The 26,746-nt window shown below is 34.8% G+C and overlaps 2 protein-coding genes across 3 annotated transcripts in view; one reads left to right on the top strand and one right to left on the bottom strand.

Annotated features, from left to right (window-relative positions):
- Positions 1 to 26,746, top strand: part of LOC148169100 (uncharacterized) — a 125,779-nt gene that overhangs the window by 5,160 nt on the left and 93,873 nt on the right. Inside the window, exon 1 of one of the 2 annotated variants that reach the window (XM_088044657.1) lies at positions 15,954 to 16,030. The exons of the other annotated variant lie outside the window; for it this stretch is intronic. The gene's annotated coding sequence lies outside the window, so the exon portion shown is untranslated. Of the gene's footprint in view, positions 1 to 15,953; positions 16,031 to 26,746 lie in introns of those variants that run through there. 2 annotated transcript variants of the gene reach the window in all.
- Positions 10,985 to 12,246, bottom strand: LOC148169102 (putative gustatory receptor 28b). The gene is made up of 3 exons (XM_088046283.1): positions 11,251 to 12,246; positions 11,115 to 11,204; positions 10,985 to 11,071 (listed from the first exon to the last, which is right to left on the bottom strand). The coding sequence occupies exons 1-3, from the start codon at positions 12,244 to 12,246 to the stop codon at positions 10,985 to 10,987; spliced, it is 1,173 nt and encodes a 390-aa protein (XP_087902409.1).

The following is a 26,746-nucleotide window of genomic DNA, read 5'->3' as shown; positions in this document are numbered from 1 at the left end:
AGCGAAACGCCAAATTAAACTCGACTCTGAAGTTGAACGGGAATTTTTTTTCTAACGAGTTTTTAATTTCGATTCCAACTAATGAGACTTAGAATGACTAAAACTTGATGTCAAAAATAAAATGTTAGAAATTTAATTAAGTATTGCGATGATCACAGTTGGTCACACGAGTTGTGAGAACCGCAATTAATTTAAATTTTAATTAAACGTGTGAAGGACCTATCGACCTGACTCACAGCAAAATTTAATTAAATTATTTGGTAATTTACTATGTGATTCGATCATTTATCATTCGATGTGCATTACAGAAAATGCTTATACGTTTTGGCACTTGGAAAGTTATGTGAGTTATTATTTATTGTTCGCTGGATTTTTTACCAAAATTTCATTATAGTCGAAGCATGATTTGTTCCAAATTTTAATTTATCTTCTACTCTCCGAATTATCTGAAATATTTTAGTTTGCGCTTCACGTTCACCGAGACGAATTTAAAAAAAAACTATTGGAGTAAGTAAAGATTCTACGAAATGCAAAAAAGCGTCACTATAAAAATGTTACAAAAGTCCACTAAATTTAATTAAGAGCAAAGGCTTCTAAGTTCATGAAAACTTCCAGAGATTTCCGACACAGACGAGGGGCGTAGGCCACGTCAACTTTATTACACAAAAAAGCAAAAAAAGAAGCGTAGAACGCGAGCGACGTTTTGTTATTTCCTGCCCATTGTTATTTTATAATTTAATACGAAACCAAGTTTCGCCCTGTTATAAATACATCTTCTATTGTACGTCATAATATCTTTATAACACATCAACATGTATTGTGTTTGATGAAGCGTTGTAAAGCCGCGCTTACTTTGTGTCGCATCATTTCTAACTTAATAAGTTATTTATTATACAGAGCGATTTTGAAATAAAGGTGGAAAAAAATCGCGGCTTTACGAAAATACGTAGAAAATGTTTTAGTTTTAAGGCCTCTATTTCAAAATTGTTAATGTTTAGAATTTAAAATAGTTACGTCGGATTTGAATTCAAAAATAGGATTTGGAATCTGCGGAAAATTCTGCGTTCACTGATGTATAATAACTCAAGTTTACTCTAAAAAATAAGCGAGATATCGATATGAGAAATTTGGTATAGTTTTAATCATGAATTTTCGCGAAAATTTGCAAATTTCGACTATTGGAAAATCTAAAAACGATGTAAAAATGTTTCTTATGTAAAAAATCGCGAGAAAAACGATGCCGCAAACCGCATTTCAATATCTGGAATAGTTTCCGAGATATCGAGCATGAATTGTTTCGAACCTTCGAAAATTTGACCCTCTGGCGACAATCCAAAATTTCAAACGGCCATAACTCGGTTATTTATCGACAAATTTTAAAAAATTATCATATTTTTGAATTCAGCGTGAAATTCTGCGTAAAATGAGACTCAAATTTGTTGAGTTTGCTTAATAAATAAATGAGGTATTGGAAAAAAACTGTTTTGAAAACATCATTTTAGGGTGATTTTCAATCAATGTTTTCAAAATGAAAATGACGTTTAATAGCATTGAATTATACATCAGTCGAAAGAGGAGCTTAAAATCTATCTACTGGTCAAATTTGAGATCTATAGGACAAATAGTTTGCGAGTTATGGCTAAAAATTAAAAAAAATGAAAAATTTTCATCGTTTGAGTCGTAATTTTTTTTCGCGAAAAATCGACTATCGAATCTTGAGCTTTTGAGAACATTTTCTAACGTAAAATGAGCCGAGAAAGAGAATGGCGCAAACCGCATCTCAATATCTCAAATAGTTTCCGAGATATTTAACTTTAAAAATTACGAAAAATGAGAAAAAATGAAAATCAACTATCCGAAACTTTGATCGGCCATAACTAAGTTATCTGTTGTCGGATCTGAATTTAAATCCCAGATTTAAAATCTGCAGAAAATTCTGCGTACACTGATGTATAATAACTTAAGTTTACTCAAAAAATAAGCGAGAGATCGATATCAGAAATTTGGCAATAGTTTTAGTCATGAATTTTCGCGAAAATTTGCAAATTTTGATTATTGGAAAATCTAAAAACTATTTCTTATGTAAAAAATCGCGAGAAAAACGATGCCGCAAACCGCATTCCAATATCTGGAATAGTTTTCGAGATATTGAGCACGAATTGTTAAGAACCTTCAAAAATTTGGCCCTCTGGCGACAACCCAAAAATTCAAACGGCCATAACTCAGTTATTTGGTGTCGGATCTGAATTTAAATTCCAGATTTGGATTCAGCGTGACATTCTGCGTAAAATGAGTCGAAATTTATTAAGTTTACCTACGAAATAAAGAAAGCATTGACCAAAAACTGTTTGGAAGTGGTCATTTTGAGGTGATTTTCAATCACTATTTTTAATTTAAAAACGACGTTTAATACCTTTGTATTATATATCATTCGAAAGAGGAGCTCGAGATTTATCTACTGGCCCAATTTGAGATCGCTCAAACAAACGGTTTACGAGTTATGGTCAAAAATAAAAAAACTGAAAATTTTTTATCGATTGAGTCGGATTTTTTTTTCGCGAAAAATCGACTGTCGAATCTTGAGCTTTTGAGAACATTTTCTAACATAAAATGAGCCGAGAAAAACGATGGCGCAAACCGCATCTCAATATCTCTAATAGTTTCCGAGATATTTAACTTTAAAAATAAGGAAAAATGAGAAAAAATGTAAATCAACATTTCAAAACTTTAATCAGCCATAACTCAGTTATCTGTTGTCGGATCAGAATTTAAATCCCAGATTTGGAATCTGCATAAAATTCTGCGTAAACTAATGTATAATACCTTAAGTTTACTCTAAAAAATAAGCGAGAAATCGATATCAGAAGTTTGACATGGTTTTAGTCATGAATTTTTGCGAAAATTTGCAAATTTCAACTGTAGAAAAATCAAAAAACTATTTCTTATGTAAAAAATCGCGAGAAAAACGATGGCGCAATCTGCATCTTAATATCTGAAATAGTTTCCGAGATATTTAGCTGTAAATATCACCGAGTCATGAATAAAGCGAAACCGGGTAAAAAAATATTGCCATAGTTTTCGTTTTTGATGTTGGGGTCAGCGCTGATGGAGCAGTGGCAAACATTTGAGTTTTGCCGAAGGGTAAGACATCAAAACCATCCTTGAAAAAATATTTACGCGAGGCGCTGGCCCGGAAATGATGTTAAGGTTTTCGAATATCAGACAATTTTCGAATAAACACGTCTGGCGTCTCAGATATTTCCATGACAAATTATTCTTTTAATGTCTCGACACCAATTTGTTAGCTTTTGAGGACATCAACGCGGAATGCAAGCGAACGCTCGACAGAGATTTTTTTTCTAGTTGTGTGCATAAAACGTTAAACCAATTTTTAAAATAAATCACTTCTTTTATAGCTGTTGTTTGATATATTTTCTGTTATGCCGCCAGCTGGAGCGCTCACTCGCCGTTCAGACGCATACTTTTCCTCTGAAAAAAAGCAAAACTTTTCGTATACATTAATTCACGAACTGTAAAACTAACCGCGTTTGCCAAAGTAAACGTTGTGAAATTTTGTGTCCACAAGTGGCATCGCTGTTATGTTTGTTCAACTAGAAAAATAACGGAAAAAAATTCTTTTACGTACAAGAGCTTCAAACGAATTATGTATGTGAAGCGTTTCGAAAGTCGGTTTGATGCTACGCTGCAAATTGCATCATCATGTCACGAAATTAGCGTCTTTTCCTCGAAATAAGACTTTTCCACGGTAGCAACAAAACGATTTGACCCAAATACGCGATATGACCGTCCGGCAGTAATATAGCCACAAGTTTTTTTATTTTCAGCAAACAATGTTGATTCAGTTTTAATTAAAAAATCGCATGTAAATTAAAAGAAAGCGAGCACAACGAATGTCAGGCAGGAATCTGTTAGCGTGCGATAACGCTAAATTCTGCTTTACGCAAAAACCAACATTGCAGTATTTTTGCAAACTTTACACTGCGTTTAATAAATTACTAAATAATTATACAACGAGGCGAAATTTCATGGACTTGAATCCATAAAATATTAATGCGTTTCCACCGACAAGAATCGACTAATTCAATTTCATCTTTTGAAGAGAAAATTTCAGAGGAAACTGTAGTCTCGTCTGTCACACGTATTTTCCTGTTTACGTTGTATTTGATAAATTCGGCACGTCTCTAGACTGGTTGAATTACATTGGCATTTTTTGATCGTAAATACGCGCTGAATCTAATTTTCGTCCTTTCGCTTCGGATACCACTTTCGGGAGATTTTATTAATTTTAGATCGATGTGTGACCAAATATTAAAGGCTCTATTAAAAGATAATGAAGGTGAGGCACAATCAAGACTTAATTAGCCACGCAACAAATACTAATGCACGACAAATTAAACGAGAAATGTCGACGATGGAATTCAATGCGTAATCTGAAGACGTAAAAGTTTCATTGAATCAAATGAACCTATATGAAAACAGCTCAAGTAGCTAAGACGACACAAAATTTAAGTTGATTAAATCATATTATGTTGGCATTTATAGATGTTTGATGTAATATTATGAATGGAATGTTGTGTAGTTAGCTACGGGGATAAATACCGCTCAATTCCCTGATATAATGAAAGGATTTTATTACAGTTGAGCGGATTAAAACGTATCAATAATCATTGGAAATTTCAATGAAACCATTAATACGTGAATTATATTTTTTGGTTGCGCGATATTCTAAATTCACGTACTGAAGCAAATGTACGTTTTTCGTATCAGACACTTCAATCGGTGTCCCGCCCCCGCAGAGAGCTTTCATCTCGTTAAAATCCATTCATTCCACAAACAGGGCCAGAGACCTAATTGGCAAGTTAAGTAACTCCTCGTATTATAATGAACAAAGTTTGATGAAATATTATCATTAGGAGCGCATTATTCCCGGAATTTTTTACTGATTGATTTTAATCAATCAGCGTGAAAAGATGTCAGCTAATTCAGAACTGCCAAGAGTCCAAACTTTGGTGATGTATGCCTGACGCTCAAACCATCATCAATTATCACACGTGCAGATGATGCGTATATTACAATGCGGCTCTCTGTGTGTACACAGACAAACTATTATTCATCACTACTGTCGTTTAGTTCGACATATCCGGTTTTGTGATAATTGCCGGTTACATTAATGATGTTTCACAACGCATCTGGGCTCTGCAAACACTTGGAGGAGTGCGTGACATTAATTATTCCGGGATACTAAATCAAAGAAAAAATCGAATAATTTTAATGAGAACTGATTAATTCCGGAATTAACTGTTACATATTCATATTGGAGAATTAAGCTCGTGTTTGGAGAGTCTGTTTACACTTTGTTAGAGACTGCACCACGAGACTCATTTGAATCCAATTAAATGTCGTCCATTGAGTATAAACTAGCATTTAACTTCAAAGCGCCATCACATGCACTTGCTAATAAAAATTAGTTTTGCTCTCTTCCTAAATCAGATTCAGGTAACTGTGCTTTTACGTCGTTTTTAATATTTAGATCACAACTGATAGCGAACGAGCAATATGAAGTGAAACGTGCACTGCAATGCCGTTCCCTTCAATGCGAATATAAAGAAATAGTCGACGTTTCTTGGCAAAAAAAGGAGAGAGGAAGCGCTCTCCCTGAAGGATCCAGCATCGACAATCGTCACGTTTCATTATTTGCCGTGTCGTTGATATACCCAACTGAGCCAGATGTGAAGGATTGTCGATTTTAAAATGCGAATTTTGAGACAGATCGTATGTTACCTAAATGAAGCATTAGCGAAACGAAATAAAAGATAACATGCTTTCATCACGCTTTCTCTGAAACGAGTTTATCATTGTTGGATTTACGGCGGTAATCTTCCAACATTACTAGTTATGGCTGTTGCAAAATTCCCATTTAGGACTTATTTCTGTTCGGTTCTAGTCTAAAATGAATGTGCTTTATGAGCATGACTCAAACAAAGTTTCCCAAATGGCTCTGGATAATTTATCCAGAATCGAATCGCGGTATAAACGATCGGAGCTGCTCAATTTATGTGACTTAAGTCAAACTTTATTACCGAACCGAGCATGAGAAGTGGAATTAAAGCGGAAATTGCTTGCTGGGAATAATTTCTTGCCATTGTGCTTTTATTTGGCAGAGTACAAAGTTCTATTGTGAATTACACTCAATAGTTGTTAATTGCTCTAAACAATTTAATTTGCAATCCAAAGTCGTAAATGATCCGCGGCATTCTTTATGAAAAATGCAAATGAGGCTCTCAAGCAAAAAATCTGTAATTCCTTTTTGTGTCGGAGGCCAATTCGAAACATTTCATTTTAAATTTAAACTCGAGAAATCAGTTTATTTCCGCATAATTATTCAAATTGGTGTCGCATCAGACTGTTGTTGGTTAATTATAGCTCTTCATTTATATTTAGATTAATACCGAGCTTAAATTCTTTTCCGAGCATCTGCAGGAAAATAGAAAAAAAAAACAGTCATTTTTTAACAGCGGTGACATTACAAGGTAGTTAACTCCATCAATCATTTTTGTTCTTGAGCACGAGCGACTCCGTCGAGGTTTTTGTTGTGTTAACCCAATTAAAATCTCAGAGGAATTTCTTGGAATTGGTTAAAATTAGGTAAAAAAAGTGGTACATGCTTGTTATGCATAAAGTGATGAATACTTCAACTGTGAATTATTTGAGAGCGAGAAAGGGTCGATTTGATCTATAATACCTCTGAGGGCGGAATAATTCAGTGTCGCTTAAAACCGGGGTACGGACACGGAAAATTTAGATGTTCTAAGCCCAAAACAAATTCACAAAAATCGCCCGATTGTGTAAACTTCACTCAGAAACGCAAACATTTGCTAGTCAGAGAAATCGTCCAAAAGCATCATCATAAGCTGTAATAAATCGGTCCATAAAGCACAATTCCGGAGTGCGTCCATATTTTACGGTTAATGAAGAATTTTGATGTATAATCGAGCAATTTCGGCGAAAAAGTGCCTCGAGAAAACATTACCTCGTGAAATATCTGATACGAACTAAAGAGAAACAGCAACGCAGGTCGCACTCTTTTGACAGCGAGATAATAAAATACATATATTTTAGTGAAGACATTCATTTTTCCCTGCTCCCAGTGTTTTAGTGTAAATAAGGCAACGCCAGATTTTTCCCCGTCTAAATGGAAACGAACATCTTCTCTCCAACAAATCATAACGTGGTGACAAGGACTCGCAAGGGTAACGTTTCCGTAATTAGAGGGACCACTTTGCTTGTCAGAAGCAGTTACGACATTTGTTGAATTAGAAAAACTCATACCAGCGCGGATTTACATAAATCTCGAATGATTGTGTTAAAGGTTTATAAAATATTCACGTTTTTAAATTGAAGGTGCGTGTCGGATTTGTAAAAATGTTAAAGCTTTTTGCTCCATAAACTTTTTAGCATAATTAAAAGAGAATTTTTCGTCTGGAACGCACACGAAATTCCGAAGAAAGCGAGAATTAAATTTGGCCACTTGGCTAAACGCTAAAATACTTTTAATGGAGCGTTTAAGCACTCCAAATGTGTTTAGATTATTCTATAAAATACAAATTTTATTGCGTTCTTCGTTATACAGCTATTCACCTGTAAATTATGCATCAGTTGTTTGTCCAAAAAGCTTGAAACAAAAATACAATATGCAAACTAAAGGGATGTGAGTGCGAAAATAATTGTTGAAAATTCGAGTCCATTTAGAAAATCGCTTCAAAGGATTGGTCAACGCGTTACATTTTAATTCTAGGTGAGTGCTACGTATTATTTCATTATTCAGCCAACAAAGTTTTTCCTGCTCTTATCTCAGCGCAGATAAACAGAAAACGTACAAAAATACACTTTCAATTTACTGAATAATTTCGAAATGTATGTACTCGAAGCGATGCAATTTTGTTAAAAAAGGAAAAGAAATTGCCTCGACTGACGACGACAACTCGTTATTATAAAACTTGGAAATGATTGTTGAAGAGTAAAACAGAGATATTTTGTGAAAATATCGCCGATCGTAAATTTCCACAGACGAATTTATATTCTGATTGCTCCCGCTTGCTTCTATTAAAAGTTTAGTAGAGTCGAAATAAATTTCGAGGGCGAATGCGGTTTTTGCATTATTTAATTTCCTCGTGGCGTTATTGTTTATCTTGCGAACAAATGGACAGTGTCGCCAATTTCCTTGATAATTTTATACAGTCGTTTGGCGAAAGTAGTGGAATAAAAAACCAGGACTGGGACCGTGCACATTCGGTTAGTCTCTTGCTTAAAATTTAGAAGCACGAAGAAAATCCCTCGAGATTGACTTGTAGCAGCACATTACGGAGAAGAAGGAATATTCGCAATCTTCTAGTGTAGAATTGGATGCTTCTATCGATTTATGCTTGTTTCTCTCTTCAGCTTTTAAGCTAAGCTGACGACATCGTCTGTCACTTAAACGCGAGATAAAATCGAAAATTGGCAATTTATCGTAAAAGAATAAACTTTATATTGGACTTTGTTTAAAGAGGTTCTCAAAGATTTTCTTCTACACATAAAGTGGACGTTTCTAATGGCGGAGCTAACAAAGGCTTTTATTTGAGTTTACCTACCGCAGCATTACATTGAAATTTATTTGTCGACGAGGAAATTAAACACAAGTACAAATGAATTAAAAACGACGTGAACTTGCAAACTTCTGGAAACTTACATTAAGTTAACTTCCTGGAATGTAAGAGTCGCTCCTCATTAAGATTTTACCAATTATGAATGAAACCGTTGCGAACGGATTTGACACATTCATTTTGTGCTCTTTCCTTAATGATATCCACTTCCTTCCCTATCCAGGTTGACTAATTGTTATTTAACTAGTTTACTTTGAATGCGGAACCACAGAGATGTATCCAAACTTCATCAATAAAACAAGGACGTTTGTTAGGATTACTGCACCAGAGGTGGATTAAATTCCAATTGTTACATACGCAGACACTTTATAAATAACAGTTGTTATAAATTAAATACGACAGAAGCTACATAATATACCCATTTCATATTTAAAAGAATACATTTTCAATGACATCCACAGATTGGCGAGTTTTTGTGTTTAATATGTTTTTTGTCCAGTAACTTCTAAACGATAAGAGATAACAATGCGTTTGCCAGGGCGTCAAAAACAAGATCTCCATCTTTTCAATGATGCATTGAGACGAAAAATCGATCTAATAATTCTTGAGTTATATAGAAAATTTCACTTTAGAAATTTTCCCAAATTTGTTGACTAGTGTTATTATTATTTCAGAATAACGCCATTGCTATTCATCGATTGGAAATGTGTAGTGCATTACTACTAATTAGACTTCGAGCAAACAAATATTTAATAATTTATATCTCTCATCCTATTAATCAATTAATTGTTGTCCTTAATTAAATGACTAATTAATTTTAATCATTTGATATATGTATTCACCGTGTTTTGTTTTTAAACAGTAAACATTATTTCCGACCTATAAACTGCAATGTAGTCGTACATTTAGTTTATCTCGACTTTGCGAATATAACAAATTGTGTGTTCCGATTCCTTCAGATTGGAGAATTTATGACACAAGCGAAATAGTCCAACAATTTTACTGATTTTGCCTCTTTCAAAATTTTCTCGAGTTGTTTCTAAGGTCCCCTAGAACTAGCTGTATCATTACAAACAAATACGTAGAAGCGGCGCCGCAAATCTACAAAAATCATTCAGAAACAACTCTCATAAAGAAACTCACCGAAAACAACAAGGCGTTGTCAATTTTAAACAATTTACAAGCCATCACTTCTAGCTTATTCTGCATCAGAGTGAAAGTTGCTGCGATCACCTTAAAACAGCAATTTGCTTCATATCTAAACCTCGCTTCTCCTCACCGCGTTTCTTGCTTCTTCTTTTTCTACATCAATGTTGATCGAAACTAAGATCTTTCTAGTTTTGTCGGCCTCCAAGCACAAATGAGAAGAAACCGTCGTGATGTAGCCCAAATCAAAAATGTACAAAGAAAGATTTTTTAACAAAGCTCCGAGCAGATATGGATGCCTCGTTATCTTCTTAAATAGAACCAAATAGAAAACAATGTACAAATCGTTCATCAAAGAGACAAAGTTCAGAGCAATCCAGAGCAACAAATGAAGAGAAAAAATCGAGTTGACGTGTTAACTTCTTGTGAAGACACGCTAGATGGGTCACCTCCATGGTGAAATCCGTGGAGACTGGATATTGTCTTATATTTCTAGATTTTGAGTTCATTTCTTGAAGAATCTCGTTGATTATTCTGTACCTTTCTTCCAGCATCGTAGTAACTAAATAGTAACTGATGTTAGTGTTGGCAACAATGAAACTTATGTACGACCGTAATAAAACGTAATACCATCTTGGGACTGTAACCATAAAGTACACAGACAACGTATTTCCAAGCAGCGTGAGCACGAGATCAATAAAACACATCAAAATAATGACTTTCTTTCGTTGATTTTCCCAAATTATCTTTATTTTTTCCTCTGTATTGTATTACTTTAGCTCAGGATCAATCATTGCAATTTCGTAAAGTTCGCTCAGAAATTTCTGGTTCTGGAACCATAGAGTTACGAGCGTCCATATTAGAAGAACAGTAAGTCCGCAACCTTCTGCAAAGTTCACAAAACTGATCGTTTTGATGTTCTCCAACTCTTCATTTATCGTAACTTTGATTGCGGGTGTTGAAAATATCACTGCTGGAGAATAGAAACACAAAATAAGATTGTGAGGATTTATAGCGAGGAAAGAAGACCCTAAATAAAAGAAGACCCTAAAAGAAGAGGTCATCGGGTGTGAGTTCTTTCATAATTCTTCAAAGACTAATTGAATAGACATGAAAACGGATATTGATCCAGAAAACTTTATTTGCTCAAGGAAAATGAAATTAGTGAGCTTGTTTTAGAAAGTGGTGGAATTGTTCTTCCTGAGATCCCCCAGATCCAACTGTATCATTATAAACAAATACGACGAAGCAGCGCCAACAATCTAGAAAATTCATCTAGGAAAAACTCTCATAGAAGAAACTCACCGAAAACAACAAAGCGTTGTCTATTTTGAACAACTGACAAGCTGTCACTTCTAGTTTATTCTGCATAAGTTTTAACGTTGCTGCTATCACCTGAAAAGAACAACCTAATCTCACGTGTGTAGAAGTCGTATCTCACCGCGTTTCTCTCGTCTTCTTTTTCTACATCCACGTTGATGGAAACTAAAATCTTTTTAGTTTTATCCGCTTCCAAACACAAATCAGATGATCGCTTTGTGATGTAGAACAAATTATAAGCGTACAACGTGAGGTTTTTAATAAAGCTCGCGAATAAAAAAGGATATTTGCCGACCTTGTCGAACAAAATAATGTAGAAAGAAATGTAAGCATCACTGATAAAATGGCCAAAATTTATAGTAATCCATATCAACAAATGAGGAGAAAAAATCGAGTTAATTCGTCCTGAGATCTTCGTTAACTTCTTGTGAAGACACACCAAATGGGTTACTTCTGCGCCAAAATTTGGATCAACGGGATAAAGTCTCACATTTCTAGACTCCAAGCTCTTGTCTTTTAAGATCTCGTTGATTATCATATAGCGTTCCTCCAGCATCATGGTAAGAAGATAAAAGCTTATATTCACGTTACTAATGACGACTTTTGGATACGCAATTACAATCACATAGTACAATCGAGGCTCTGTGACCAACGAGTACAAAGTGAAAGTTTCTCCAAGCACGTTAAAGACGAATTCGATCAATATCAGCGACACAACTTTTTTCCGTTGCTGCTTCCCGACTACTCTCTTGTATTTCTTCAGCTCAAAGTCAATACTCACAATTTCGTACAATTCGTTTAAAAGTTTCTGCAGTTTGAACCAAAAGATGATCATTGCTACTAGCAATAAAACGCCGTTTCCAGAGCCTTGGAGAAGTGTCACAAACTTGATTGTCTTGATTTTGCTCAAATCTTCATCGATCAAGAATTCCATGGTGGCTGTTGCAGACGACACTACTATTAGTGTGACGTAAAGTAAGAAGAGTGTGATTATGTAAAGAATTTTCCAGGGATTGATTGTTGCTTTGCCTTGGTGTAGATTGTAAGGATTCGTGCCGAGGATGGTAGACAGTAATTGAATCGGGAAAAAGATTTCTTCAGGTGTTGGTTCTTTCATGGTTGCTTCACAAGTAATTGAATGCATATCGAGAAATTATTATTGACCCGTTACCTTATTTAGATAAGGCTAATTGGATTAGTTGGCCTGAATTGTTTACACATTTTTCATGTTTATTTTTACGTTTTTAATTTCTCAGATCTCCAGTTTAGTTGTGTCAACGTTTTTAGCCTAAATTAGTGAATGCAAAATATCTAAAAGATTGTAAAATACAGATATCTGTCTTGCATTTTATCCCTTTTGCAATTACTCGCCCACAAACGTCAAATGAATCTCTCATCATTTAAAGCAGACAAGATCTCAAAGTCTGAAAAACTCAAAGGTTTCACCTCCTGTCCTTAATTATTTCCCTTTCGGTTTCCACCGTTGACAAAAGCCACACTTCGTTATAAAACAGCCACATATTTAATTGGCAAAAAACGCTCGAAACCGCGCCGCGCGTCTGCAAACTTTCCCTTTAAACTGTTACCATGTTTATGTCGCTTTTTTGCGAGGTGTTAAACCCATCCCATCAGCTTTCATGTTTATATTTTTTCCCTTTCCATATCGAACCCTTTAAACCGAGATGAGGTCCTGCTCTTGGTGAACCATCGTGATTTGCAGGAACGCCAACCTGATTAGACCCAGTGACGCCGCCACCGCAGTTTACGGCTCCAGGAAACGGTCGTTACATTCAAACTGTCACATTCACTATCCCCTCGTAAACTAGCTTATCACTGCTTTTGCATCTTACTTTATTATTGCGACGAAGCAGCTTATTATGAGGTGGATTTTTTTCTTAATCATCTTGTCACAGACATAACGAAATTATTAAATTACTTCGCGGTGACGAGTTTTAACCGAAATTATTTTTTTCTTTGTTATTAAGTGAGGATTTATGCACGCTGAGTTGGTTAAAGCGGGATTCGCGCTCCTTTTTTATTATCTTTTCTCGTTTAACGAATGTGTTTTGAATAAAAGACACCTCGCTTCTGCCGGGAAAAAGAAAGAGTGGTTGGCGTGATGAGAATATTTATTACGATAAATATACGCGGGGCAACATTATGAATACTGGATAAAACACAGTTTGCACAAGCGCAAAACAAACTATATTACTCTTACACCTTAAATTAAAGTACAATGTAAAGATAAATTAATTAGAAATGTAGATAGATAAATAAATAAAATGTTTCTGTCCCGGCGCATCCACCATTTGTAATTGGATATTACAGATGCAACTAGATCGAAATAGGTAGATACGTCTATAGTTTCACAAAGTTCTGAGACTCTTATAAAGTAGGAAATTTTTATTCCCGGCTCGTTCCTCCGCTGCAGGGCATCTGAAGATTTGCAGGAATATACACAATTCAAACGATCCAAAAAATTTAGACAGTTTTAGAAGAAAATATAATACTAGTCTACAAGATCTCTGTACAGGAAAAGCAAGAAATTATTTCTAAAGTCAATCCTGCTCGTTTTGCTTAAGTCCGGATTCAAAGATATTTAAAAAAAAACGCTGCCCCTGGAAAATTTGCGCTTGAATTCCCTGAAATCGCTTCCTTAAAACTACAACACTAAAAATAAGCGTCTCCTTTTACAATTAGTACAAAGAGAAATCCCCACACACAATTAAAAACGCTCTTTATCAAATACATCGCTCTTTCTTTTGATCCGTTTTTTTCTCACAAGCTGCCTCCGGCAACGTCTATAAGTGAGTAAAAGCACTTTAGCCATCCATTTCTCTCAACGTTTTCAATTCTTTTATTGCATTTTAAGTGAAGTTCAATTTTATTGTAATATGTTTTCCCATTGCATATTTATTTTTAAAGTGAGATGTGTCGATGGGAAATTTCAATTGAAATGAACGTTGAGGAAGAACTTTTGTGAAACTCTAAATAAAATGGTTTTATTGCGTTAGAAACTTTATTTATCTACGGGCATTCAATAGTTATTTGTTTCCATTGAGAGCACAAAAAATATTTCCGAATCAATCAAATTTTTGGAGATGCCCTTGGGCTGAAAGGAATCATAAATGTCACATATCCGGAATTTGAAATTTAAAAATTGTCGAAAAAAGTCAATTTTCCTAACATATTTTGATCGATTACGGAACAAACTTAAACCAATGCAGCCATTTTACTCAGAATTTCACGCTGAATCAAAATCATATGCTATAACGTAAGTCTACAAATAACTGAGTTAGAAGTGTTTTAGTTGATGCGGTTTTTACCATCGTTCTTCTAGCGCTTTTTTACCCAAAAATCCAAATAAACCGAATTCAATGGAATTTAAGGACTGAAATAAACAATTCAAAAAAAATTGTAGATCAAAATCCCAAGAAAGATCTACAAAGATCTACAACCTAGAAGCCAGTAAAATTGCAAAGAAATTCCTTTCACTCTATATTAGTCTTGCAAATTCAAATCTTGACTTTCATTTTAGCCCGAAACAAAAGCCCAAATTCAAATTAAGTTTGTTTCTATATTTCTTATTCAGTTAGTTTCCTCGTAAACTCCCGTTAATTTCCCACTTTTAATATCTCTCAGGTATCAAACTGTTCTCCAGCGCCAAAATTTCATCTGCTATTGTTGCGGCGCGAGATTTGTTGAGGAGAACTCTCTCGAGAATGCACTTATTCCCTTCTACGTGTTGGAAGCCACGATTTAATCTTTCACGATTTAGCGGTGTGAAAATCGACGATCGTAATTTATCACAAGGTAAAAAAACGGTCTAAATTTATATTTCTAGCTATGTAATTTGTGAATTAGTGTTGACGAACGGATAAAAAAAGTCCTTGAAATATTGTCGGATCCACAAAACTCACTCGTTTATTCAGAAATTTTCAGAGATATCTGAACCAACAATAAAAACTGAATGTAATCCTTCAAGAGAACGCTTTATGGTAACTGGCGCTAGACGTACAACCCGAAATTTCAAATTCAGATTGATTTCATTTTTTATGGGGGTGATCAATATCGCCATTCGCGAAAAAACCGAGTCATCTGAAATCACCTCATTTTGTATTTTTCTCATTTTTGGAATATTGACGTTTTAAAAGTTTACAGAATTTATCGAGCAAATATCTGGGGTAAATGCTTCGGGAGGAATAAATGAGCCACAGTTCGGCTGTTTTAAGAAATTTACGACAGAGGTCACCGTCTACGCTATTACTATGTTACCGATTTATGTTTTCCTGTGACAGATCAAGAGTGGCTTTGATATTAAGAGGGTGGTTAAATGGATTGTTTCAAATAAGTGTTAGAAATCTGTCTCGAGCTAAAAGCCAAATATTGTTGTAAAGTCGGCGAATTTTTTCGACATTCCTTCGCTCGGTTATTGCCATAAATAATACGTCCGCATAGGAAAACGAACTTGCCGAACGTTGAAAACTTTGCGACGAACTTTGTAATTGCGCATAGTTTGTTAAGAATTAGTTACCATCATGAGCGAAAGAAGAGAGATTTATTATCGTCGCGGAAAAGAGGACGATGCTCTCTTCGCGAAGAGATGCTGCAGTCGGAATTCTTTTTTTGTTGGAGCTCGGAAAAAGGCGGTTTTTATTTACATCCAATTCATAGGAAAATGAAAATTCGTGATTTTGGACAAATTAAAATTAAAAAATTGATTCTTCGCTTTCTTCTGCAGAAGCAGTTCGCGATACGATCTATTCAACTGACGTCCTCCAAATTTCATTCATACTAATCCCGGATTTTCTCTTCGTTATAGGAAAGCTCTCGACGAGGCTCGGTCTAAAATTTAATTGGAAGAAGTCTGTCCAGTGTCTCTACTTTCTTTGAATAACTGTGTAAGTATAATATATCGATTATGTGTGTTGGATGTTTGCAACATGAACTGGCAAAGTGCAGTTTTATTTGTACTATTTTCAAAGTACACGATTCATAACTCGAGTGAAATTTACCATCCTTTCACCAAACTTTTATGTTGTATGCTTTATCCCCAACGTTTTATGCAAAAGTGTTATTAAAAACGCTCTAAAGCAACAGATGTTGGTTGTTAAAGTCGAGCAATTGTTATTAACTCTTCGAATGTTAATAAAATCCACTCAACGGATTTTATTTTACCCAATCGGAATCGCCTAAAGTCACATCCAGACGAGACGAATCAAAGTGGAGTATCGAGAGCATTGACAGCCGGATAATACACTCTTGAATTTATATATAAAAGTGCGTTTATACGAGGACGCGTGGAAATCCAATTGATTGAATTTTTCGCGCTTGACGGAAGGACATCTCGACACTTTTATTTGTAACTGATAGGCGATTTCACGTCAGCTGGCACTATCTAATTCGACAAAACTCCACGAGTACCGCGTTTCCGGGAATTCTCTTTGTTTCCGAGCAATCAGATGAGTAAACACTCGCCAAATCAGCACTATTGACTTTTCAAACGATAGAGATATGACAGCTGCCTATCAATAGTTGCGCATTGCAAATGTAATTGGAAAGTGTTTTTTAGGTTCTTTCGTTGGCGAGATGGCCTTTTTTACTGGTTTCAGGGGAGGGAAACGACACTGCGGCGATAACTGCCTACGAAAAAGATGGGGAAGAAGAGGCGATTTTTACTTTCGGGGATCAAGGATGTCCAAAAACTCATACATACTTTATCGGACAAGTTTGAATCCGCAAAATGTCACTTTAGCGCACCGAAAAAAATATATTCCGTAAGGATTTTAAAATTTTCTGTGCCTATACGAAATTTCAAACGCCTCTAATTTTGTTATTTGTTGACTGACGATTTAGGATTGCTTCATAAATAAGCGAGTTAGCGACCGAGTCTAAATTAGAGACTGAAAGACATTGAAATGACATCTACATTGAAATGAAAATTTTGAATTCAAACTATCTAAAGATCGATTTTTAAGTTAAAAAATTGCGAGCAAAACGATTCCGAAAAAGGTTGTTTGATATTTGCCATAATTTCGGAGCAAAATCGTTTTCAAACTTCCAAAATTTTGGCCCTCTGACGACAACCCAAAATTTCGTTAGTTATTTGTTGACCAATTTTAACGAATCTGGCATTTCTTGAAATCTACGTGAAAATCTGCGCAAAATGAGGTATAATAATGCAAGTTAACTCCAAAAAATAAGCGAAATAGCAATATCAGAACTTTGTCATAGTTTTAGTCATAAATTTTTGCGAAAATTTGCAAATTTCAACTGTAGAAAAATCAAAGAACTATTTCTTATGTAAAAAATCGCGAAAAAAACGATGGCGCAAACCGCATCTCAATATCTGAAATAGTTTCCGAGATATCGAGCACGAATTGTTTTGAACCTTTGAAAATTTGACCCTCTGGCGACAACCCAAAATTTCAAACGGCCATAACTCGGTTATTTATTGACAAATTTAAAAAAATTATCATGTTTTTGAATTCAGCGTAAAATTGTGCGTAAAATGAGACCCAAATTCGTTGAGTTTGCTTAATAAATAAACGAGGTATTGGCCAAAAACTGTTTTGAAAACATCATTTTAGAGTGATTTTCAATCAATGTTTTCAAAATGAAAATGACGTTTAATAGCATTGAATTATACATCAGTCGAAAGAGGAGCTTAAAATCTATCTACTGGCCAAATTTGAGATCCATAGGACAAATAGTTTGCGAATTATGGCCAAAAATTAAAAAAAAATAAAAATTTTCATCGTTTGAGTCGTAATTTTTTTTCGCGAAAAATCGACTATCGAATTTTGGGCTTTTAAGCACCTTTTCTAACGTAAAATGAGCCGAGAAAAACGATGGCGCAAACCGCATCTCAATATCTCTAATAGTTTCCGAGATATTTAACTTTGAAAATTGGGAAAAATGAGAAAAAATGAAAATCAACTATCCGAAACTTTGATCGGCCATAACTCAGTTATTTGTTGTCGGATCTGAATTTAAATTCCACATTTGGAATCTGCGTAAAAATCTACGTTCACTGATGTATAATAACTCAAGTTTACTCTAAAAAATAAGCGAGATATCGATATGAGAAATTTGGTATAGTTTTAATCATGAATTTTCGCGAAAATTTGCAAATTTCGACTATTGGAAAATCTAAAAACGATTTCTTATGTAAAAAATCGCGAGAAAAACGATGCCGCAAACCGCATTCCAATATCTGGAACAGTTTCCGAGATATCGAGCATGAATTGTTTCGAACCTTCGAAAATTTGACCCTCTGGCGACAACCCAAAATTTCAAAATTTCAAACGGCCATAACTCGGTTATTTATTGACAAATTTAAAAAAATTATCATGTTTTTGAATTCAGCGTAAAATTCTGCGTAAAATGAGACCCAAATTCGTTGAGTTTGCTTAATAAATAAACGAAGTATTGGCCAAAAACTGTTTTGAAAACGTCATTTTAGGGTGATTTTCAATCAATGTTTTCAAAATGAAAATGACGTTTAATAGCATTGAATTATACATCAGTCGAAAGAGGAGCTTAAAATCTATCTACTGGCCAAATTTGAGATCTATAGGACAAATAGTTTGCGAATTATGGCCAAAAATTAAAAAAAATGAAAAATTTTCATCGTTTGAGTCGTAATTTTTTTTCGCGAAAAATCGACTATCGAATTTTGGGCTTTTAAGCACCTTTTCTAACGTAAAATGAGCCGAGAAAAACGATGGCGCAAACCGCATCTCAATATCTCTAATAGTCTCCGAGATATTTAACTTTGAAAATTGGGAAAAATGAGAAAAAATTAAAATCAACTTTCCGAAACTTTGATCAGCCATAACTCAGCTATTTGTTGTCGGATCTGAATTTAAATCCCAGATTTGGAATCTGCGGAAAATTCTGCGTACACTGATATATAATAACTTTAAAACTTTCTTAACTAAAAAATCTTCTTGACCCTTTGGCGATCACCCGAAATTTCCTTAACAAATAAACAAAATATCAACCAAAATAAATTTTCAAAGAACGTTTTTAAGATTATTTTCAAGAAGCTGTTTCGGAGCGAATCTCACCTTTTTGAATTCTGCAACTTACAATCAGTAACAATTAAAAAGCACTTTTGAATAAGCTCCTAGGTAATTTATTGCTTCTTAATAGAATTAAATTTTCTTTGATCTTTTGAATTTACAATTTATTAAATAAATTTAATTAAAGCTTGGAAAAATTTGACAATTTACTTTGTTCAAATTGCAAGTGTAGTGAACTTCGTACCACGTCAATTAATTAATTACTTTTTATTAGTAATTATTTGCTAATCAAATTAAACATTATACAAAAGCAATTTCTCAAACGTACACCATTTTTCGCAAGTTCACAATATTTCAGAAATCTAAAATTTCTTGCTGTTATTTAAGTTAAAATCTTCTGAAAGAAACCAAACAATGTCTCAACACCTCCGCAGTTCCATTCACAAAAATTTTAAATTAAACATGAAGGAAAGCTTTTTCAAAGCGTTTCAATGTCTATTCTAAGTTTTGAGATGTCGAAACAGTAAACAATGGAACCAGCAAAGTGGCTCCGTCGGACTTTTGTTGAAATAAAGTAAATTTTGAGCTTCTCGCTCTTGCGTTTGAACTTATTATTTTTTCGTTTTATTCAAGACAGTTTCTAATAATAATTACAATAAAACCGGACCAACACGCAACGAGCTAATGCACCGAGGAAAATTGTTTTTGTGGCAAATACGTGATAAAACTAAAAAATAGACATCGACAACTTTCCTCTTTATTAATATCGACTTTCAGTTCATGGTTCAGTCGCTCCGTGGATTTTCCTCTAGCAAAAAATTCCTATTTACTTTTGTTTTACAAAGTAATTTCAGAGGAGTAAACCCTTTGCGGCTCTTGCCTTTTCTTCTTCGATTGTTCTTGTGAAATTACGTAGCAAATAACATTTCTAACAACGATTTTTAGTAACTTGTTTTGCTGGGAAATTGGCTTCCTTTTCGGTGTGGTATAAAAATGACTATTCGAAGAGATGTTAAGGTAATGAGACGTCTGCAAGACGCATGACCATCCTCTAGGCAAGTTGTTGTGATGAAGTGTTTCCAGCAAGTAATTCGGTGCAGAGAGTAATAAGTCGTCATTTCGCTAGAGCGATCGGTTAACCGAAAACACTGAAACGGTTTCAGGCGTACATGCATGAAGTAAAATAAATTAGGCGTCTGTCTCGGTGCATTAGCTGCCATTCTAAGGACGCACTTTGACATCTGCTCGACTAAATCCCGTAAAGCTCGCCTTATTCGAACAACACTTCTCTGAACAATTTCTCAATGCCTACGACACATGACGGATTCAGTTTCTCATCTTTTAGAACGATAAACCCGATCAAAGTGCGAATTCTAATATTGAAACATTCTCCAAGTTTCATGTTCAACAAACTGCCGGAAAGTTTAGATAAGGAACATTTCGTCTTATGTTAATATGCATAAAGTATTGGTTTTATGAAGCGCAATATGCTAATGGTAATGGCTGCTCGAGTTGCTTGAGATACCGCAAGAAGTTTTTCAACTTTATTGAACTTAAGAAACGGACGTTTATGCTGGATTTAATGGATTGGAGCTTCAACGAGCAGATGCTCTTTCATATGTGGGCCGAAATCAACGAATTAAATGGGGCGTAATCGAATAACAACGGTTTACATAAAAGTTGAAAACAATTCCCAATTAAATTCACCACATGTTCCTCAAGCGGCTCATTTTGTACTTAATAAGCACGATAATGCCGCCAAGCACGTATATCACATTTCGTGTTAACTTGCAGCGCCTACCCTTTCACATATATAAATGTCAAGCGCGAAACACCTTGTGCAAATTTAAGTGAAAGCATAAAATGTAATAATCTGTCTTAATTTCAAATTTCAAGACTTGTATAAACATGTATGGCCGTATAATGTACCTCAGGGCTGATACATGCAAGTTTACAACTCGAGAACTTTCCTAAAATAATAAACAACTAAGAAGTTGAGCGAATTTAAAATTCATTTCACGGCAATGAAATTAATATGAATGGGATTTTCACCGAAACACTAAACAGGCTTTTGCTATTTTCCTCGCAATCTGGTTTACATGTGACGCGGTCTTACACGATTTCTCGGTCTCAGATTTTATAGTATTGCTGCTTTGGCTGGTCGTTATTCGCCATATTGGATGGGATAAAGCTATTATCGAAATCCCTTCACCAAGGATATTCAATGTTGACTGTTATTGTATCTCGATGGATTCTATTGTCGCGATCTGTTCAGAAAATTTACACATCGAACGTGGCGATTTCAGCAGGTTGACGTTTTCAGCTGGATCGTTGAAGAAAACAGGCGATTTCAAGACGCAGTCTCAAAGGAGAGAGGATTGTGACTAAAATTCGTTTTTATACACACTCCCAAAAATTGCCATTTTACGGACGCAGTCCCAAAAAGTTGCCATGACAACTAATAAGGCTCAATGGTCCAGGACAACAAGTAAACAACTTTTTCTATTTCGCGTTCATAATGAAGATATTTCGATACGCGTTTGAGCGTATTTCGGTATCGTAATGAACCAATCCCGTGCCAATATTCCCAGGAACATATATTTTTCTTAGGTTTGTAGCAGACAAACCGTCAACCTGCCGTCAACGTTGACAATTTAGATTTTGGTTTTGTAAAACCTTGATAAATCGATCAATACACTATTATTTCTTGTTGTACTTGGCTTAATAATTCATCTGAGAAAAACTCTTTGGTTGCAAGAGAACCATCATGATCATGATCAACATCTTCGCTCTCTTGGCTCCCTTGCGCTCCAGTAACCTCAAAACGTCACACCTGTCAAACTGACTGAAATTGGATTTGGCTACTTCGAATTTTTTCCCGAACATTTTGCAAATACCCAACTACTCTAAAATTCCCTAGATTTCGGAATCAAGTTTTTTCGTTTAAAATAAGGCGAAATAGAAAAAATAGCGTATGATACTTACTACTTTATGACACTCCTCGCTGCGCTCGTCGTGTCCTAAAAACGTGCGTGCGGCAAAATGTTGATTATGAAACGCGTTTCATAATATACTATTATTTGATCTAATACATACATTGAACCTTGTCCATTCGTCTAAAAACTGTCCGTAAAAAGTCCGTAAACAGTAACAATTAGTCCGCAAAAATTCTATTTTAGGTAGGGGTGAGGGGGCATAGTGGGGAACTTAACAATTAAAAATTAGTCACTCATCCTAAAATAATAGGAATTAACAAAAATTATTTACTAAATATCATAGACTAATGTATGTATTGCGAATGATTTTTGTTGTACTTTTTTTGATTACAATAAAAAACTTACGACATGTGAGCATTATTTTGAAAAATAGGATATGCTCCGCTTTGCCCCGCATATAGGGGTAAAGTGGGGTACCCGATGAGACAATCAAATTTTTGAATAACTGTGTACTTACCAATTGATTAATTTTATTAATTGCCTGTGAATCTTCATCAATTTGCGCGAAATTACATTTTTCGATAAGTTTAATTAAATTTTTGATTTAAAACGTTGGATAAATAAAAATTTTAATATCAGAGTGGAAATTATCTCATGCAAAGGATCAAAACGAATGTCCATGGAGCTGGAGGTTAAACATTTAAGTACCTAATTTAAATGTGTTTTCAAAGGTTAAACATTATTCATAAACCCTCCACAATATTACATATTTAGCATTTTCAAAACTCTCTTCAACAACAAATATTTATATAAAAACAAATACAAAAACTGAAAATATGGCAGCTTGTTAACTTGAGAAGTTAAAAGCAAAACAGGAATATTAAATGTGGTAGCTCTTTTCCATTTCATTGTTTTAGCTTGAAAACTTTCGAAACTATGAAATTTCGAACTGTGGACGAGCAAAAGAGTCATGAAAGTGAAATTAGTCTAAACGAACTAATAGCAGAAAGTGTTTCTTTGGTTCAAAGAGCGAACCTGCTTGTACTACAAATATTATTTGATGTCTTGTTGTGAACCAGTTAAAAAACAATTAATTCGAGTTGCAGAACGGTCAGTTTAAAGAGTAGCGCAACTCGTTTTCCACGATTCCTACAATTCGTTTATAGGTCAATTGCAGTGCTCGCAGCAAATTAAAGTTCATCCACGTACACCAACATAATTGCTTTTATTTTGTAACAGGGGTGGTAGACGCCTTTTTTATCCTGCAATTAAGCAATTAACGGTGTTGAAAGAGTTCGCGTAGTGTTTCTTGATGAAAATATGAAAATGGATATTTTTTTACGAACGAAAGAAAAAATGTTAAACTTCCAAAAGCGATTTGCAGGGTTTTCCGATATCCCGCTGGCTGTAAAAGAGGAATAAACATGCCACTGTTGGAATATTAGAATATTTATGTTTTGTATCTCTGTTAAAACAAGAATCCGTAAAATACGGACAGATCAGAACAAAAGTCAATATTTTTTGTAACTGCAAGTTTTACATGGTTTAAAAGTGAGAATGTACAATCAACCTCTGGAAGCTGCTCGGATGAAAAGTGTTTATGTTTCATCAACACTAGTGCATTAGCAATGCTAAGTTCGTAGCGGAGATTTATCATTTAAGGCGAGATAAAATTGTAAAAGTTTGTACTCCACGCAAAACAGACTTTGAATGCAAATACGAGTGGTGTATAAGTGGATGAACAGTATGCAAATTCCGTTGGTTTACATATTTCAAGCGATAGGGACATTTGTTATACTTCAGGAACATTTTTAAAGCGAAACTTTGTTCCTAAAACGATAAAAACTTCTTAATTTAACCGAATATGAGGAAAGCCGTAAAAACAGCAAGTAAGGTTGTGATCCGCACAATACACAATAACACGCAAAGACCTCTATTTTCCTGACCAGATAACAAAAGAAGCCCGGAAGCGTAATTTAATTTTTCGCCCGAAAGCTCTTTTCTCCGACGCAATTTAAATATATGCAACCCAGACTTTTGCATCCTCTCATCGTCTTTGAAGGAAACTGACGAGAATATCGCCTTTTTCTTTAATCCGTCCTCTTTCTTTCCTTCTTGCGCCAACCGGAATCCGGAAAAGCATTTCCAAGATACGAACGAATCACTGAGATATTTTATATTTATTACGTTACAGTCTAACTTCAGACGTATTTATTTCTGCATTTGACGGTCGTGCTGAAAGCATACATATATAATATTTTTGCGGCTGTTACCATGCATCTCCGCACATATCTGACTTTTACTTTAAATATTTATAGCGGGGACCCAACAAACTTGACTTCTTACCGAATTCCATATTTGAGCAAAAACACGAATTTTTTATTTACTGGAGACAAACGAGTCGCTTTGCTTTTTTGTTGTGTTCGCAGAGTACAAATTACCTTTGGCTTTTGTACAAGTCCACTTTGCTTTTTGCTGGACTTCCGATTCCGCTCCAACTTTTCAGTTACCACAGTCTCAATTATTTTATTAATCAAAATACTTTTTACATTTCAAAGAAACCTTGAAAACAATACATTTCTTTCGATAAAACATTCAATTCAATTTCATTCCTTTAAAGATCCCTCAGCCAGTTCAAACTTTTTATGCTCAATTTACGTGAGGCAAAACTAACTAATTTTTTACAAATTGCTTCAATGATTCGAAAATTAGGTCATGGGTAAATTCGACATTTGCATTAAACGGGGTGCTGCTAAACGAGCTGTCACCGAGTTTGAAAATTTGATAGCTGCAAGGCAAATTCAATGATAATGTCAGCTTGATCTAACAGGCGTAATTAGCATCTGTAATACTACACGTACAACACGTCATCATCATTATAATAATTACTCTAGTAAACAGAAATGTGACAAAAACATTTGCCTTTGAGCTAATTTCAAAACTAGTCAAAATAACTCAAAATTAAATTCAATTCAAACTGAACAGTAATTTAATTCCGTGCATGATTGTCTGTAAAATTATTTTGACACAAAATAATTTAAAATATATTGCAAACAACAATTACCACAACAACTTAGTTAGTTTGTAATAATTAGTAATTATTTGTTACATGTATCGTTTGTAAAGCCAACTGGCTTTGTATGAGAACGCTTACATTTCATTGGAAAATATTTCCGGGCTTTCAAAGTCGATTTCATGAGCTTAGAAACAGAAAAATCAATTTTGAAAGGCGATTACATTGAAACACCGTTAGCAAAGATTTAGGGTGGCTGATAAAAATTTTCTACCTCGGAGCCGGAAATAGAGGAAATTACACAGTTGACAACACGTCTATTTATTTACAAGTAAAAGGCGTCTTTATCTTTTGAAAACTAACGTGACGCAGTTCGAATCTGTGTAATAATCACATGAAAGTCGACTTCCTCTTCGTTCCAAAAAGTTATTAAAGAAGTTTCGCCTCATTGTTCAGTCCTAACAAAAGTGAGACGTTTATTAAAAAAGATCATGCAAACAACGACGCGTCAACAATAACTTGTTTTGCTGAAGGGTAAGAAGACAGGTGAAGAGTGGAATTATGCTTACAAACTGCCTACGTAATAAATATTACAAGTGGATGATTCGAGAGACTTGTGAATGACACAACTATCCATGGGGAACGAATTTCAAGATTCCTTAGACTGTGGGGAAATAAACGCATAAAAGAGGAAGTCAAGTTGGCAAGGAGCCCATCATCGCAGAAACCACTTCCTCTAAGCCATAATTCAACCTGTAAAAGTGCCTAGTAGTGTAAATTTTCGGGGTGATATACTTTCGGTCAAGTAAATTCAGTTTTGGAGGAGGCATCACGCCTGATTTATGTTAGGGTCCATGAATAGCCAAAGATCCTCTTGATACACAAAATTATAATTACGTAGAAATTTACAGTCGTTTGAATTTTACCAAGGGCCTGTTTAGTTTGGACACTTCATGAAATGGTTGAAAGTTTCTAGACAATTGCTGTAACGGTTGTTGTTAGTTGCGAATACCACACTGGTTCGATTGGGGGATAAATTATTCCAATTAACCAGAAACCGAATTGATTCTCTATAGGTAACTTTCCAACATCCACAGACTGAAAAATTGTGCTATAAATATAACAACAATATTGTGCTTAGCAATGCCCAAATTCTCCACAAACAACAGCTAAATTTAATTATGAACATAATGCGTAATTAATAAATCTCCGGGAAGTTTCATAAAAGAATTTTTTGCGTGGTATGTCAGTTATTGTGTAAGTAAAAAATGTTTTCATTTAAATTATGATAACGAATTCCACCTGTTCATTTTCGCTTCATAAAAATAGATTCTCAAAATCTACGAAATTGTAATTTAGTTTCTGCTACCACCTTTGAAACTTTAGTAAAATTGAAGTTTTCCGCATTACAAAATTCTTTGGACACGAACACGTAAACGCTCCGTTTTACATTTACCCAATAAAGTTCCCATTTCGGTTATATTCCGTTTTCCAATTTCCCTTGACGACTAAGTTTTATTGCAGATCACATTTGTATTTACAAAACTTCAACAACAATTTCGTAGGCACTAAATTAAACAACGCTATGTGCATTGAAATGTGAAGGAATCTGCTGACCTTTGTGGAAAGGTTCCCGGATAA

This window comes from Gnatocerus cornutus, chromosome 9 (assembly GCF_029298725.1).
Source record: "Gnatocerus cornutus isolate USDA-ARS CGAHR chromosome 9, icGnaCorn1.1, whole genome shotgun sequence".
Taxonomy (NCBI): domain Eukaryota; kingdom Metazoa; phylum Arthropoda; class Insecta; order Coleoptera; family Tenebrionidae; genus Gnatocerus; species Gnatocerus cornutus.
The sequence above is the reverse complement of the archived record's forward strand: the minus strand, read 5'-3'. Positions and strand labels throughout refer to the sequence as shown.

Excerpts from the sequence above, each read along its gene's own strand:
- LOC148169102 (XM_088046283.1), bottom strand. The coding sequence starts at position 12,246 with ATGAAAGAACCAACACCTGAAGAAATCTTTTTCCCGATTCAATTACTG. Across the intron at positions 11,205-11,250 it reads AAGAAGACGAGAGAAACGCG|GTGATAGCAGCAACGTTAAA; the intron begins GTGAGATACGAC and ends TGTTCTTTTCAG. Across the intron at positions 11,072-11,114 it reads ACAACGCTTTGTTGTTTTCG|ATTGTTGGCGCTGCTTCGTC; the intron begins GTGAGTTTCTTC and ends TGAATTTTCTAG.